The sequence below is a fragment of the Vanessa tameamea genome, chromosome 7 (assembly GCF_037043105.1).
Source record: "Vanessa tameamea isolate UH-Manoa-2023 chromosome 7, ilVanTame1 primary haplotype, whole genome shotgun sequence".
In the NCBI taxonomy this organism is placed as follows: Eukaryota; Metazoa; Arthropoda; class Insecta; order Lepidoptera; family Nymphalidae; genus Vanessa; species Vanessa tameamea.
The window spans coordinates 10,464,507-10,482,353 of record NC_087315.1 but is presented as its reverse complement, the minus strand read 5'-3'; the positions used below and the strand labels follow the sequence as shown (position 1 = coordinate 10,482,353).

The window sequence follows — 17,847 nt, the reverse complement described above, 5'->3', positions numbered from 1 at the left end:
TTTAAATTTATACATTGACGTTATAATTATTATGTTATGTTGAAAGTTTAGATAATGGTTACCGTGTACACTGTACACGTTAAATCAATAATGTTCCACTATGTAAAGAATTTACAAAACTGTTAGCTTCAATATTTTCTCAAAATCATTTTTACTAATGCGATCTTTTAAGTATAAATATAGTTAAATTTATTACCTCCTTTAAACTTAATTTATAATTGTAATTAGTAAATGAAAGAGATTATATAATTTTTAGCACTGGCAGTTCGCATAGCGAATCCCTTTGTCTAGAAATCAAGAATGTCACGTCGGCCATCTTGAATAAAATTTCATAATGGAAAAAAGTGATATCTAAATAAAAAGTAAATGCAACTATTTACACTCAATATCTAAATTATCCGAATATAAATTTTAGTGCATATTTTTTAAGTGCTAGTTTTTTAATTAATAAAATATAATCACTTAGACCACATAAAAAAGATCACCAATTAAAAAATATCACCAAATCAGCTGTTATCCGTCAATCGATGTCAACAAAATTACATAATTTTGTTTGGAAAAACAGTGAAGCTAATATTTTTGAGTGTCATTTTCAAATTTTTAAACATGTTTTTTGAATTTAATGCTTCCACAGTAAAATTGTTAAAGTAAATGTGTACACAGAAGCGAATCAGATTGGTGAATTTTAGTACTTTTTTTTAGAATGTAGCCAAACTACACTACTATGGATCATAATAATATAATTGAATGCGCTGGTTTTTATTTCATACATAATTTTGATTCTGGAAACCTGGGACATGTGGAACGAGTGCCTACGGAGTTCATTAGTAAGTCGATAAAATATAATTGACGGAACGTCTTATCAAGCAAAATGTCAATTTCAGATGAAATTTTAAGTTTCAATTGTGTGCGTGTTTCTCGAAAGGGATTATTTATACGTTTTTACATACTGACTGATATTATTGTTTAAGCTCCATCTGTTAATCCGAAAACAAATGCAGCTGAAACCCCTGACTATGAATTCAATTTGTGGACTCGACCCGATTGCGCGGGTACTGAGTTTGAGAATGGAAACCGCACCTGGTTTTATTTTGGTATTCAAGCTAGTGAACCAAATGTGCAGGTATTATTGACCATAGTATTGATAAAGATATTTTGTGCTTTATAAATGTAAAACTATATTTCAAATACAGCTTTGTTCTTACACTATTCATAACATGTCATTGAGTTTGACTAATTATAATACAATTAATAAATAAAATTTTAATATATTATTAAATAGCCAGTAATTTAATATAATTAGGTGCGGCTGAATCTTATAAACTTGAATAAACAAGGCAAGATGTACAACCAAGGGATGGCTCCTGTGACTAGAACTTTGCCGGGAAAACCACAATGGGAAAGAATAAGGGATCGTCCAGTTCATTCTGTAAGTGCATTTGTTTATCTACTTTATAGAACTCCGTCATACAATAAAAACATTTCTAAGATGTAAAATTTTTTTTTCAGACAATTTCAGAAGTCTAGAGCTTGTGTATGATATAATAAGGCTCTGAAAAATTAGTTTTTTGTTTTAAATCAATATAATTATATAAAAATATGTAAAAAAGACTAATTCTAGTGTCAATCAATTTTTTTTTTTTATAAGAAATCAAAATATACGAAAGGCAGTAATTATTTTTATCACAATTTATTGTTTTGAATTGTAATACACAAAAGTATATATTTATTTTTTAAGTATCCATGATTGTCTTAGGCATATCAAAAATAAAGTGGTTCTTGTTTCAGACGGATGACAACACTTTTACACTGAGCTTTAGATACCGTACAGCAGAAAATCCAAAAGCAACAACATTCTTTGCTTTCACATATCCATATTCTTTTGCTGAGCTGCAAATAGCTCTTAACTCCATTGACTTAAAAATGTTGCCATTGCCTCCGCCGCAGTCACCTGACGATATTTATTATTACAGGGAATGTTTGATTTATTCTTTAGAAGGTATGTTAAATGATATTCTATTTATATTATCTTATTATTATATAGGTAATGATGAGATCTCTAAGTATATATTATGTGTACCTTAGCAGTATATGGACTACTAACATCACTATATATTCATCTCGTCATTGGTAGTAAAAAAAAACACCATTAGTAAAGCTGTATGATAAACCTTTTTAGGGTTCCGTACTCCAAAGGGTAAAAACGGGACCACCCTATTACTAAGACTTTGCTGTCTGTCACCAGTATCTCAAAAACCGCGATACCTGCAGTTGAAATTGTCACAAGTTATGTATTTCTGTTGCCAGCTATAAAAACAAATACTAAAAATAAAAAATAAAAAATTTAAGAGGCTCCCATACAACAAACTCTACTTTTTTGCCCTTTTTTGCTCTATATCAGTAAGTGGTAACAGGTAGGCACTTGAAATATTCACAAAATACTTAACTTTATCTTTAGCAATATTAAGTTAAATGCTGGCACATACCATGCACTATTTGGTTACCATAGCCCTCTATGGATACAATTTCAAATTGAGTAAGTAACTATGTAGGTGTAGGTACTAAACTGAAAATCATAAACTAAACTGGGCGGTCCTGCTACATACCTACCTATCTGGTAACCACTTACTTTGTACTACCTAATTACATATTTCTCATGCCATAAACCACGAAATGAGTCAAATTTTGCTTGCAAGATTTGGTTACAGCCGGACTCCATGGTTACAGAGAGATATAAGGACAAGAGAGACTAAAAAAAGGTTTTTACATTTAATTTAACATTATGATGATTGCGATTCATGTGCTTAATTTTTGTATATAATTCATCTCGTGCTCGGCGGTGAAGGAAAACACAGCCATCTTGTTCATCTAGAATATCGTCTCCCGAAAAGGCGGAAGGGCTTAGGGACGCCCATGATAAATCTACTTGTAATTTAATAGGAAACTTTAGTGTGGAGAACAGTGATTGTTTATCCCAAATTAAGACATCCATTCAAGCATACTTGTCATAACCAAAAAAAAAATTAAAACTTAAAACAGGCTGATTATTATTATGTCTAGATCTCAATTTTCCCTCTAAACATGACTCCTGTAAGAAAGTTTCGGTTTCGGTTTCGGCCGAAACTGAGACCGTTGCCGAAATTCGGTTTCGGTTTCGGTCGTAAAAACCAGTTTCGGTCGGACACTAGCTATATCCCTTCTGCCTGTACTTACATTAGCTGACTGGCACATCAAATTGAAACACAAAAGTATTAAGTATTACTTTTGGCAGTAGAATATGTGACGAGTAGGTGGTACCCACCCAGATGGGCTTGCACAGAGTCCTACCCTCAACTTATAATATTTTTGCAGCATATTGGAATAATCATGAAACCTTCATTTTATGAAGAGGTGGCCTTTGCGTTTCGCTTTCCTATTGTGTTGTGGTTTCATGCAGTGCCTTTTGTCTTTAAAATTGTTTTATTTAATACTTGACAACATAACTAAAATATAAAACTTTATTACAGGTAGGCGAGTAGATCTATTAACAATATCATCACACCACGGCATAACCACGGAGAGGGAAGACAGATTGAAGAACCTGTTCCCTGATAACCAAGAAAGACCTTTCAAGTTTCAAAACAAAAAGGTACAGCTTACACAACAATTTTTAATTTCTATCCTTTTAAAATTAAATATTGCGATGCTACTGCCACTTGGTGTATCGGTTAACTTATAAGGCTGCAGATCCTGAAGTCTAGAGTTCAAACTGCGGTTCGGGCCAATAAAATAATTTTTCGGTCAAGAAATTATATGGAACTTGAGCTTTCTGAAGTTTTGAATTAAATATGTTAAGCCGATACATCTGACTTTGAAGTCTACAGTCGATTTTCCGTTCCACCGATTTATTCCATATATTTATAGCTCCAATATATATCTCCTGCGTATATGACAAATGTAGACAGAACGGCTATTCATTTTTGAAAATAGCTGCCTTGTCTATATTTGTAGTTAAGACATGGTTTTAGCTTTAAAATATACTACTAATGTGAAGCCGAGAGCCGAGATGGCCCAGTGGTTAAAACGCGTTCATCTCAACCGATGATTTCTGGTTCAAACCAAGGCAGGCACCACTGAATTTTCATGTGTTTAATTTGTGTCTATAATTCATCTCGTGCTCGGCGGTGAAGGAAAACATCGTGAGGAAACCTGCATGTGTCTAATTTCAACGAAATTTTGCCACATGTGTATTCCACCAACCCGCATTGGAGCAGCGTCGTGGAATATGCTCCAAACCTTCTCCTCAAAGGGAGAGGATGCCTTAACCCAGCAGTGGGAAATTTACAGGTTGTTAATGTAATGTAATGTAAAATGTGAAACAATATAAAAACACATTAAGACTAACGTTAGCCGTTACAGGGCATGTAATACAACAGAAACTAGCTTAAACAAACCAACTTATTACACCATTCACCAACAGTAATTCTCGTGTACGAGCCTATCCAGCATTGGTTAGACTATATCTTAATATAATGGTTTTATTCTAGGTTATATTTGTGTCAGCTCGAGTTCACCCAGGAGAGACACCTTCGAGTTTCGTCTTCAATGGTTTCCTCAACCTCCTCCTCACGAGGAACGATCCCATCGCGACACAATTGCGGAAGCTGTATGTGTTCAAACTGATCCCTTTCCTGAACCCCGACGGGGTGGCGAGGGGACACTACCGGACGGACACCCGGGGAGTCAACCTGAACAGGGTGTACCTTAACCCGTCGCTGTCTCACCACCCTACCGTGTACGCATCGAGGTCACTCATCAGGTATTATTAAACTTTTAGCTAAGTTCGATTTCTTAATAAATGCATGATGTCGAAATCCTCTCAAGTGATTATTCTTGATCTTAGCTGACCTTATTGTATGACTGCTTTTACTCTTCATCATGTATGTATTATGCCCGTGATCTCATGGAGGTTTGATTGACCATACAAGACTTCTAGGCAATACATGTCTCGGAGACCCTTAACATTTTCTAATTTCTCTAGTTTTACTATATAATGAAAGTATACCATAATGCTATTCGAATAGGAGTAATATTTACCTTCAACAATATCATTAAAAATGAATTTAAATATGTGACGTGATATAGAGAGCTTGGATAATATTTGATATTCATTATGGATTGCAAAAAAAGCCAGTGATGCCAGTGATGCCAGCGATGGGTTTGTTAAGAGAGTGAGAAAGAAGTAAAAAATTTATGCATATAAAAGTTAAAAAATTAAAAATTAAGATTGTTTAATGTCAATTTTCAATTTATATTTGAAATGATCTTTCAAACAATTTGGGGGATTTTTAAACGACATTTAGCCTCATTTAGAAGAATGCAATGTTGGTCCTAGGGGAATATTCTGTAGGAGTTAGTGTAACTAAAAAATCTATATTTTGCATGATATACGTAAATCTAATGTTTGTTTATCTTTATTCTTCCTTCGATTGGAAAAGGCCATATATCAAATGTTTCTTGTCAAATAATTAAATAAAACATATTATAAATAATTCAACAATGAGTATTATAATTTTTTCGACATTTTTGTATCTTTTGAACATAGATAGTACAGTTAGTAATTATAATTTGTGGACTATTGTTTAATCTAGGTTCTAAACCAATTTTTTTTTTTTTTTAATTTACAATATCGATATTTTTTCAGATATTATCACTTTGGATGTGAAAAAGAGGACGACATATGCGAGGAGAGCAACAGCTTCACTGCGCGAAGTGTTCCAGATATTAGCGAAAGTGCCGAGGTAGGTGAAGTTACGTTTAATACTAGTCAAGGGTCATCACCCATTTTATTAATAACAATCCGTAAATGACTCGATACTAGGCAAAGGCAAATATTTTATTTTAAAACGAGGTTTTAAGCTTGGTGCACCACTGCAGATTATAAATAATTAAGTTCCCTAAATTTTTAAATCATAATTTTTTTTTTTATGGCATTGGTTGGCGGACGAGCTTATGGGCCACCTGATGGTAAGTGGTCACCACCGCCCATAGACAAAGGCGCTGTAAGAAATATTAACCATTCCTTACATCACCTATGCGCCACCAACCTTGGGAACTAAGATGTTATGTCCCTTGTGCCTGTGATTACACTGGCTCACTCACCCTTCTAACCGGAACACAACAATACAGTGTATTAGCTATTCTAGAGATAAAGTGAGTACGAGTTATGTAATGGCTGAGAGACTGAGTTGTAAAGAAAATAATTAAAAAATAATTTCGGTATTGAGTTGTGGTGTTCAAAGCACTTATACTGGAAACGATTTTTTCCGTTACGATATGAGTTTTATATAAAAAAATATTTTTTTCAGCTGATCGCAACCAAGAAGAAGAGAAGTGTCACCTCCCCAACATACAAACGCGATAAGATCAAGACAACAAACAAATCCACCGGCGTGTTGAAACAAGTCTCAGCTGATTGCTCAAAAGAGGTCCAGTCGTTGAGTAGCGAAGCGGGGAATCTCGCAGAACAGGTTATTGTGAATGTAAAATATTAGTACACGTCGCTTTCACGTCGCACATAATCAGCCAATTATTATGAAATTTTGTATACACGTAAAAGAACAAATGGTACATACCACCCCCCTCCCCTCTAGTTATGATATAAGGTATCTTCGCATTCAATTTAGAATGTGAAGGTAGCGCGAATATATTATTTCTAAACGAATATACATATGAATTCCAAAATACGCTATATTTCTGCTTTCTGTTTCGAAAGGTAAATGAACCAGAAAATTAAAGGCAAAGCGTCATAACGTTATAGAGGCTTGTAAGGAATAGTTTATACTTCTTACAGATATGGCCATATTTGCGAATTCCGAGGGTCTATCTTTAAATTCCGAAGCAAATCAATAAAAAAATATTCGTATTTTCTACGAACGAATTATCATCGAGTATCATTAGTATCGGCTGCCCTTAAAAACGGCTGCCGCGGGGGAAAGCGGTCAAGCGGACATATCTCTTAATTAATTAAGATGCGATTATACGAATATATGAAATAATATTGCGTTTTTGTAACTATAATCTAAATCGGAATTTAATGGTGAAATCGATAGATAAACGAAAGCATTGTCTAATTAAATAACCATAACACTTGTATACTTGCGTCATTCGCCTTATCAGAGAACTGTGTGTTTTAAGAGTCTGATGCAAATTTTCAGAAAATATTATCATAGTAATAATTTTGTGAATGAGAAAATAATTATGGATAAGTTAATTTCCATATATATCAATAATAATCAATCAATCAGTTTTGTTTATAATATAAACCGAAATTAGTATTCTTATATAGTACTGCACTGTTTGCACTGCATCCACTTCGTAAGGGCAAGACTGAGTTTGTGTATGGTGACTCATATTGTCGCGGGCCGCGCATCTTTTTTCTCATGCAATTTGAACCCTTATTATTTACCATCTATACTACTATAGTGGTCATTTTGCTTCGTAGCTAGTTTTGCCACAGAGTATAAAAATGTTTTTACAAGAGGTTGCTCGATTACTTTTGTTTTTATAATATGTTGCTGTGGACTATGAGATAAGTGTATAATATATTTTTGGTTGGTGTATCTCCAGTAGTTTATATAAAAAATGACCCTCAAATAATGTTTTTTACACTTCTAAAAATTAATCATAAAAATACTAAATATAGAGCTCATTGATATATATTTTTCGCGTTGGATTCATTTCAACATCTGTCATAATAACTCTCTTATGAGTGAAAGCAGAGATCTAGAATCACCATTACAAGTACTTTGGGTGAAGAAGTAATATTTAAAAGGTTAAACTATGTCCAAAGACGTCAGTGCAATTTCCTTATAGTAAGTCTGCTAGACCCTTTAAAGAGTGGGTGTGTACTGAAGTACCTTAGAATGTTGATGATCGGTGAGTGAGTGACAAATTTAGAAAACTTTTGAGTGGCATGAATTCAAAAATTTTGTAACATAACTAGTCATAGTATGGCCGTTTAATTACTGATGCTGCAATGCAGGCTTAGCAGTCTAGCTTTGTCCACAACGAAGTTACAGGGTTTCGAAATTGCCCTGTTCGGCTTCAAAAAAGGATGTTACCGTTGTGCGAGATTTTGCAAGGGCACTACCGGGCTCCCAGATATATCTATCGACTTACAGTGGAGCAATGTGCTGAAATCGATGCTAAATCTTTTCAATAATAGAGCATATCTTTGTCCATTTTAGTATTTTTTATCATTTTAGGTATATGACATGAAACTCCAAGAGATGCCGTTACAAGCGAGCGAAGTTACTTCGAACGTTTCGAACTCAAATGTAGGAGATAGTTCGTCGCTACTCAACGAATCGGTTCTAAAGTCATGTCTGGGCTCCAGCGTCCACCTCAGCACGAGTGAAGAGCTGAACGTTCATGGCAATAACCCTCTGAAACCGTTGAGGGAGACGCTGAAGAATAGCATAAGTTTGCTAATGGAATCGTCATCCTTCATTACCGAGTACGTATATTTACTCAATTCTTAAACCTTACCGGTTACTCGCATCTTCGAATGTGATCGTTTGGAGAGCGGGTCACTGTTGCCCTTAATCAAATCGAATTAACCGAGAACAGGACTTTAAAAGGGTCCATTCATGCGTCAGTTAGTCTGTCGCCGAGCTCGATACTATGTTGGTGTGTTTCGATTCGGAAGGCACGCGGAGTATAACATCCTCTTGGTGTGAGTAGTCATACAGTATTGTTATAGTACTGCTTGATCAGGCGCGTGTAGCACCGCTCGTAGGGCTGCAGTGATGTGGTGCCCGCGAGCGAAGCCGCTAATTATTATTTTATAAGTTAATATGAACTTTTTTCATTTCTGCCAGTCAAGTTTGTCAATAACATTTTTACGTTTAAAACTTATATTATTATAATTTGACTTTATCGACATACCTAAACATATATTAAATTTGTTAACGTCGGAATCACTATTGTGGAGGCCCCAGGGCAGCTGCCCCGGTTTCGCTCCCCTAAATCCGGGCCTGGGTGTCCGCAGAGAGGCGGTGCTCGGTCGCGTGCGCGCGGGCTGGTGCGGCGAGTGCCGGCGGGCGGCCTCGCGCCTCGACACCACCTCGCCCGGCCTCGCCACGCTGCTGCCCGGATACTCCGCCGCGGTGCGACTACGGATTCTCGCTCAGTCTTATTTATTTATAGCGTTCGATCGAAGCAATGATATGTTTTATAATCACTACTGCCTTATTGACTTATTTACTAGTCATTGGAATATATACTTGTTATTACAACAGAGTCCTTCGCCATCGACCCTACTGGCATAGCCTTCTGGCGATCGGTCAAATATAATAAATGCTAACTAAAGACAATGAGATTTAGACGTCGAGATCTAATAGAATTATGATTAAACACAGCTCGTATTACCGTATTCCAAATACACTACAAGCATTTCTTGATTAATATCTTTATTTATTAATTATAAATACAACACAATTCCACCTGACTATTTATATCCACTTTAATTTTACTTTCGAATTTTCTCAAATCCATAATGAATAATCACAGAGTATTCACGCTCTCGGCCAATGATATCGCGTCAATTTGATGTCAAGTATTATTTATTAAATTTGGTTTTTGTTCTCTTTTGGCTGGAATAGACTATAAACACATGTGTACAGAATGTATTTTCTGATTATATCTTGGGTCGTAAATATATTTCGTTAAAATGTGACCATTAAAATAATACCCAATTGGTCCTTTAAATATTTTATGATATATTAAACACAGATGCGCCCCGAGTCCCCCACGTACCACACCATAGAGGAGTACAGGGAGCACCAAAGACGACAAATAGATGATCAGGAACGTAAGGTAATATTCCATTACATTCACACGTGGTGTCTGGGTCGTGTTCATATTTACAGTTTTTTTTTTGTATTTGTTACAGCTGCACGACGCTGAATTTGTCGATAGTTCCGAAAGTATCTATTTCTGTACAAATTGTTTTAAGAGATATATTATTACACAAGAGAATGAAGAAATTGTGAGTACAATACGACTAATGTTTTTTTCAATTAAAACTACTTTGGTAACTTTAGTTGCACTAGTTCGGTAACTTTAAGGATAAAAATTTGCAGTATCGTTTAAATTTATAATATTCAAGAGTATAAAAAAGCAAGCTTTGGAGCGCTTGTATTTGAGTTGGAACTGTACGCACAAGTAGGAACAGGGTAAAGAATCAAACTCCTGAAATTAGTAATTTAATATCACGAGTGGACACCTGAACGAAAACATTTTCTAACAAATAAATTCATGTAGGTAGTGCTTTCTTGTAAATCGTTCTTCCAAGTGACAGCTACTACGTCTGCGGCAAAACACTAATCGGTGCTGCATTATAATTTGAATCTGTAGAATGCCTACGTTCAGAACAATAAGCTAGGAGCGATATGCGTGTCCTATAGCGGACTTATTTTGTCTCAAGGCATGAGAATCTTCTGCGTTGACTAATTTGGTAACATAGGCCAATTTGAAATAAATCTTTTCCTCCATTGCTCCGCCGTCGGTGCAGAACGTGCAGGAGGGCGCGGCGCACGCGAGCACGGGCGTGTCGGCCGGCGACCACTGCTCGCTGCTCCCGCACTCGCCCGCGCACTCACCCGCACACTCGCCCGCGCACTCGCCCACGCACTCGCCGGCACACTCGCCCGCCGGCAGCACAGGAGATGCAATCGTACTGGTACTTACTGTCTTTATATGCAACTAGCTGTTACCCGCGGCTTCGCTCGCGTAGAATATGAATATATTTACAAATTAACTTAAAATATTACGTACATTTAAGACCTCTATGTATACCACATTTGTGTGTATTTCAGCCCTTAGGGTAGAATATTCAGAAACGCTTAAATGCGAATCAAGTTATTTTTAATCGGTAGCCCAAAAATCAAATTTCGAGCTTCTAACTTCAAAATGACGGACTTCCAGACTAACCTGTATACGAAATGTCAACCTCTACTTTTCCCTTTAGGCGTAAAATATCAAGAAACGCTTAAATACGTATCTACTCATTTTTAATCAGTGTCTCAAAAATAAAGTTTCATGTTTTCACTTAAAAAATGACTGACTCCCATAAAAACTTTCAACTCTTATTTCACCCCCTCAATGGTAGATTATCTAGAAACGCTTAAATTCGTATTTACTTATTTTTGATCAGTATCCCAAAAATAAAAATTCATGTTTCTATCTCAAAAATGACGGATTTCTATACAAACTTTCAACCCTTATTTCACCCCCATAGGGGTAGAATATGCAGAAACACTTAAATAAGTATCTACTCCTTTTTAATCAGTACACAAAAAAGAAAGTTTCACATTTCTATCTTAAAAAATGACCGACTTCTATACAAATTTTTACCCTTATCTGACCCTCGTAGGGGTAGAATATGCAGAAGCACCTGAATAAGTATCTACTCCTTTTTAATCAGTATCCCAAAAATAAAGTTTCATGTTTCTAACTTAAAAAAATACGGACTTCCATACAAACGTTCAACCCTTATTTCACCCCTTTAGGGGTAGAAATTCCAAAATTCGCTCCTTAGTGGGTGTCATGATATGTTAGTTTATAAGTATACAGACTAAAATATAAGTTTTATGCTTCTAGTCCTAAAAATGAGAATACTTTCAACAACTTACAACCTTTCATCCCCCTTTTCAACCCCTTACAGAACTTTTTCCAAATAAAAAGTAGCCTATGTCCTTTTTCAGGCTCTAGACTATTTGTGTACAAAATTTAATTTAAATGGGTCCAGTAGTTTTGACGTGAAAGCGAGACAGACAGACAGAGTTACTTTCGCGTTTATAATATTAGTATGAGATAGTATGGATTGAGATAGAATGATATTTCTGCAGGTTATACTAGTGGACAAAATTAATTTTATGTTATATTTTTCAACCGTTTTCTAACATTCTAAAATAATTAAATCTTCTCTATAATTGTTAAGTAAACTAACGTAACGTATTGAATAATAATTAAAAGGAGGCATGTCTAGGTGGATGCACTGTTCTCTCACCGGTTACTCTTACTGATCAATAACTTGTTTCTGTGTTCCGGTATTGCGTGTTTCCGGGCACACTCATACGGAAACATGCCGACTTATATTTCTCGCTCAGCAGTACACTAGGATGTTAAGGGTAAACAACGATGACAATTTACAATTGAGCTGTCTACTCGTTTGTCCGCCTTCCTAATATCTATTTATCTATTAACCAAATCTTTTGTAAAAATTAAATCTTATAACATTTATTCCATTCCTAGCCCCCTCTCCAGCAGCCCACCCTGCCAAAGGAAGAGAAATCCAAGTCTATCTCGAACAAGCAGCCGAAGAAGAAACCCTTGCCCCCTCCCGTGCCTCCTGGGGCACCTACCGCGCCTCGCGTGCCCTACAAAGAGGTCGATTCTGGCCTCTACCTGTACATAGACTTACACGGACACGCCTCGAAAAAAGGTAGCCTGCCTCGTTTTTTTACTTTTTATCTGTAACAAATACGTTCACTAAACACTTTAATCACAAAGTTATCTGTTATTCGACATAATGATCATCTCATTCATCCACTGTTTATATCGATGCCTCCAATCAACACGAGTTCGTCACGCCAGGCATATTCATGTACGGGAACCACTTCGAGGACCTCGAGAGCTGCGTCGAGTGCATGCTGCTGCCGCGCATCATGTCACTCAACAACTTGCACTTCCACTTCTCCTCGTGCAACTTCACGGAGAGAAACATGTACCTCAAGTACGTACCTCGGCGCGCCCGAGCGGCTCCCCGCGAGCCCCTCGCGCGGGCGGAGTAATGTAAGGCGTGCGGTTGTGCGCAGAGACCGGCGCGACGGCATGTCCCGCGAGGGCTCGGGCCGCGTGGCCGTGCTGAAGGCCACGGGGCTGGTGCGCTCCTACACGCTGGAGTGCAACTACAACACGGGCCGCCTCGTCAACGTGCTGCCGCCCGCCGCGCGCGACCCGCCCGCGCCCCCCGCCGCGCCGCCCGCCGCGCCGCCGCCGCCCAAGTACACGCCGCACATCTTCCAGGAGGTGAGCCTAATCTGACTATTTATTCTCACAGAAAACTTAAAGCTACAGCTGTTAGTAGTTATAAGACCTCCGTTTTGTTAGTAGTCATAAACACAGAACGGAAGCCGAAATTAATAACCGTGTTTTTGAATCCCGTCCGGAAGAGACAGATAACACTTGTTCGTAATTGTTGTAAGCTTATAACATCGGTGGACAAGAAATAATAGCTAACAATGTTTATCAAATTTAGCTACTTGTTAATTTTCAAGAACATTTTTTTAGGGCACTTCTAGGTGAACAGAAAGAGAGACGGAATCGGCGTGTGAGTGCCGTATATATTCCTTCATTATTATTTTTATTGTTTTTATTCAATTCAATTTCGCCGTTCTGACGGTGGACGTTGAGACCCTCGCGTCCTTATCCAAAAGAATATAAACCACGACAGTCTGCAGCAACAAACGAGTGCTTTCGTTGACAGAGACCCAAATAAAGGCGGCGTACTTCCTCCTACGGTCCCCGAGGTTAGATAGCAGTCTGTGCGTAGCACACGCTACCTTCTCCATCATACGGAGAAGACAATGTCCTTCGGAGCCCACGGGTTTTAGCCTAGTAATAATTAGTTGTGTAATGGTGGAAGAAGTACAAATAGGTATGATTCGGAGTAATACCGAAGTTTGGGATAATAATGTGTTTGTTTCCACACTGGTGGAACTTTCTCCACATGAACATGTTGAGTATGACTGCTTTTCAGGATATATAACTCCTCGGTAAGGTCATTCATATTTAGAGGTGAAAAAGTTTTGAAGAGACTTCGTACTAAATCGTAAAATTTAAAGTGGAATAGTTTTCGACTATCATTTGCCGATTTCTCGACTAAAAAATCTGGCTGAACTTTAGCAAATAAGATTAGTAAACAAACACGTTAAAATAGTTGTTGATGTAGAGCTCATAACACTAACTAATTAAGGAAATCTCAGAAGACCTATCACCATTGCAGGTAAGACACTATCGCGCTAAGAATATGGAGTTTTTCGAAGAGATAGATCCACTGAAGGTTTGTCCGTTATGTATAGCATTAGTTAATATGGTAACAATAGAAATTATATTTTTACTATTTATGAATACCTAGATTGTATAGAAGATTTAATTTAAAGAGCTTTTTTTTGCCTACTTCACATTATCTCTTCAAAATTCTCCAAATGTAAAAACACTCACCGCTGCATTGTGAGCACTCATATCTATAGTTAAAGCCGTGTTAACACACTCGCATTCGCCGCTCTCACGGAGTAGCGTCAAGGTACGATAGACATCTGGCATTTTTTTTTTTCAAAATAAAATTTTAAAAGTGATTGCATGACGCGGCGATGACGCTGGCGGGTAGTACAATTCTGGATATATTTCTGTTTTTCTTTCTGTGTTAAGAATATAACATGTAAAGCCATTATATGTACGTACGTAGTATAATACATTTAATATATGATTGATATTCCAAATTTTACTATAATAACATTAATATGATTTATGTACAAAATAAACTGGCTATCACCGTCCTGGTAATCCACCGGCTCGTCTGGGTTGGTACCACCCTCTCGCCAGGTATTCTGCCGCCAAACAACAATACTTATTATTGTTTTGTTCCGGCTTGAAGAATGATGCCAGTGTAACGACCGGCATAAGGGCTTATGCTTATGTTAGTAGTTACACAGCAATAACATCTTAGTTCCCAAGGTTGGTGCCACATTGATGATGTAAGGATGGTTAATATTTCTAACAGTACAAAAATTATGAGCCATGGTGGTGACCACTTACTGTCAGGTGGTCTATTCGTCCGTACGCCTTCTTATTAAATAAAAATCTTTTGCTTCGTTTCTTACTATTTATGGTAAAACTGGTAGAAAAATATTGATGCAAATTTCAATTACTATCATTGCGAGGCTTAAGTAGCCTCGCAATGATAGTAATTGAAATTGAAAGGAAGACTTGGGTGCAAGTGTATATAAAAAAATATTAGTTACAGCTTTTTTTTATATAAGTAGGTAAATAAACAGAGTATGCTGTCTTCGAAGCCACCAGCGGTAATGTAAAAAATAGGTTTCGTCAGCATTCAAATAATGAATCTGTCCTGGTCGCACAGGTGGGGCGGTCCCTCGGTGCGTCGATCCTGGATCTGACGGGACAACACCCCAACTCGCGCATCCCGTGCTCCGAGCACCGCAACCTGTCCGCCGTGCGCGACTGGCTGCGCGCGCACACGCGCACGCTGCGCCCGCAGGTACGCACGGGTCACACACGCGCGCTCGTGCCCGATGTAGCACAATACCCGTCACCACTCTTAGCCGTACACATTTTAATGTATCTCTCGAATTACATATAACTATTATAATAGTTACTTATAATATAGTGTCGTTTTTGAGAACATATATTATTGGTGGTTAAGTATTGCGTTACTTACGCTGAGCTTAAAAGTTGATGTTTTTGTTTTACCGCACTTTAAAATTAATCTATTATATATAATTATAATTAACATTTTGCACGAGCTGCCATGATGCACGCTTCAAGTTGTTAAAGATTATGGGGGTCATTTAAAAATTCTGAATAATATTATATTTATATAATTATTTTGCATAACATATTCCTTATTTAGTAACTATTATCTTTAATTGTATAATTTCAAATGTTTACTTCGTTTACATTTTTGTTCATACTAATCATTTTTAATATTTTCGTTTTAATTTACTTGTGTTCTTAACTAAAAATCTCTTTGGTTTTCAGTGCTAAGTCACTCCCAAAACTTCTATATAAAAATCAATCACCAGCCTAATACAAAATATTTTGGGTAAGGAACTAATTAGAGTGAAATGTGTTGTTTCGACTCGTGAAAATAACGCCACGCTTATCATTTACTAAAACATATGCTGTTAAAATTACTCACCTTAGTTAACAATCGTATTATATTCATACCGTTTAGGATTAACATCATATATTTTTTCGTCGATTTCAGTTGACAACCTCTCGATTACGACCGAAAACGTCGTCACCCACACGAATGCCGCTCTTCGCGCGCTCCAAAGCCAAGGTGACGGACGAAAGGAAGGAGAACGCGTTCGTCGCAGCCAAATCGGACTCCGAACGAAAACGAAGCCCACCGGTGCTCGCGCAGCGCTCCGGTCACGAACTGATCAACTCGAATATGAAATTTGCCAAGAAAAACGATCCCGTCAAGACCTCGTCCCGCACGCGATACCTCGCCGAGAACGAGCCGAAGCCGAAGACGCTGTCGACCAAGCGGCGGAACATACTCGCCATCCGCAAGCCGAACGCGAGCAAGACGCAGACGGGCGGCGTCGTCAAGGCCAAGTGCAGTCGCCGCGCCGCCGACGACGCCGACAGCGCCAAGCTGTGCAAGCGCAGCTACTCGCGCACGCTGCGCCGCCGCGGCGCCGCCTCCACCTCCGAGGAGGACTTCGTGACGCCCTCGCCCTCGCGCCTCAAGAAGATCCGCCTCAAGACGGGCTTGTAGCGCACGAGCGGCCCTCAGAACGTGCCCACTTCGGCTGCTGTTGTATAAAATTGTTCAATATCCTCATAGTCCAACGACGCTCCCGGTGGTTAAACGAGCATCCGAGTCGACGGTCATTATATATTTCCTTTCGTGTTTTGTAGAAATATGGACAAAACTTTGTAATTCTTTTTTCTCACAAGGCGGTTAAATTCGTTGGTTTTTAGAAATATTTTTATTTGAATATAACCTATAAATAATCATACTTTTGTTTTATATTCATATTAATACAATATTTTTTAATTCAAAGAATAGGATTATCTCAATTATTTTTTAGATGTTGTCCTTACACTAATTGTCATTTGAACATTTGGAAAGGTATATTAATTAGGATCGTCTTTCTGTTGCCTAATATTTGAATATAAGTTTTCCACCGACATGACCTTGAATCTTTTTTACAAATAAAATAATACACTTAATTCAGCAAAGATCAAGATCTTGATAGAATATATATAGATATATAGAAAGCTTGTATAAGTTTTTTTATACTCAAATAAATGTAAACTTGATTAGCTGAAATACTGTAATAAATTATGTAAATTGCTAGATTAGTTAGCTCCTGGAGCAAATTAAGAGCATACTGAATGATCTCATTATGATTTTTATTGCTTTAATTTCAAATTATCTGTAATAATTCAAACATAACAATAACGATAAAACCGTACCTATACGAAAAGACACTGGGTTTCGAGTTTATTGCATATTTATTAACAAAATAAAAACAAATTTATTATGTATATTACTTAGAAATAAGATAGTAATTATTATCAATGTGTACCTACAGTGACAATGAAAAGTCTATTTCATAAATAACAAATATTTGGAGCCAGGTCACATTGGAACATTATGAATTCATTTAAGGACAAGCTCTGTATAAGAGCATATGCCGTGGTGCATGTTATGTTGAAGTTGTTATAGCCAACCATAAATGTGCAATAATAATAATGTAGTTGTAAACATATTTTTTTTCTAAACTTTGTGTTGTTTATAATATGTACTAAAATTAAAGTTGTGTGTAAAATAAATTGTAATATCATAGAAAAATTAGTATGTATTTAAATAGTAACTATTTATCTGAAATATTAATATATTAATAAATAACATTTAATGTTATTATCATTTTTTATTTAATTTTCATAAAGAACTGATTTAAAAAAAATCCTAATACCTAAATTAGTGTTCTTGTTGTATGAAGTAACATTTGCAAGTAGTTTGAAATTACTACAATACATTTA

At 36.9% G+C, this 17,847-nt stretch overlaps 1 protein-coding gene across 3 annotated transcripts; it reads left to right on the top strand.

The window, feature by feature from the left end:
• Positions 1-271: 271 nt before the first annotated feature.
• On the top strand, positions 272-17,725 carry LOC113398329 (cytosolic carboxypeptidase-like protein 5). 3 transcript variants are annotated; one of them, XM_064215310.1, is made up of 20 exons: positions 272-362; positions 703-827; positions 972-1,123; positions 1,304-1,429; positions 1,789-1,999; positions 3,507-3,628; positions 4,527-4,798; positions 5,684-5,780; positions 6,348-6,509; positions 8,247-8,497; positions 9,032-9,149; positions 9,775-9,858; positions 9,935-10,030; positions 10,556-10,723; positions 12,298-12,487; positions 12,640-12,778; positions 12,861-13,074; positions 14,051-14,107; positions 15,188-15,325; positions 16,055-17,725. In XM_064215310.1, exons 2-20 carry the CDS (start codon positions 725-727, stop codon positions 16,571-16,573), a joined length of 3,219 nt encoding a protein of 1,072 aa, XP_064071380.1. In that variant the 5' UTR covers positions 272-362; positions 703-724; the 3' UTR covers positions 16,574-17,725. The 3 variants fall into 3 exon arrangements, 2 of the variants coding, with proteins under 2 accessions (XP_064071380.1, XP_064071381.1); XR_010309176.1 differs by adding an exon at positions 15,826-15,889 and having other exon boundaries at positions 285-827; positions 16,055-16,170; XM_064215311.1 differs by lacking the exon at positions 14,051-14,107 and having other exon boundaries at positions 285-827.
• Positions 17,726-17,847: the final 122 nt, after the last annotated feature.

What these genes read in the sequence shown, in the direction of transcription:
- LOC113398329 (XM_064215310.1), top strand. Translation starts at nt 725, where the DNA reads ATGGATCATAATAATATAATTGAATGCGCTGGTTTTTATTTCATACAT. An exon ending in AGTGCCTACGGAGTTCATTA is followed by an intron (nt 828 to 971) that starts GTAAGTCGATAA and finishes TTATTGTTTAAG; the next exon opens with CTCCATCTGTTAATCCGAAA. An exon ending in TTTGATTTATTCTTTAGAAG is followed by an intron (nt 2,000 to 3,506) that starts GTATGTTAAATG and finishes ACTTTATTACAG; the next exon opens with GTAGGCGAGTAGATCTATTA.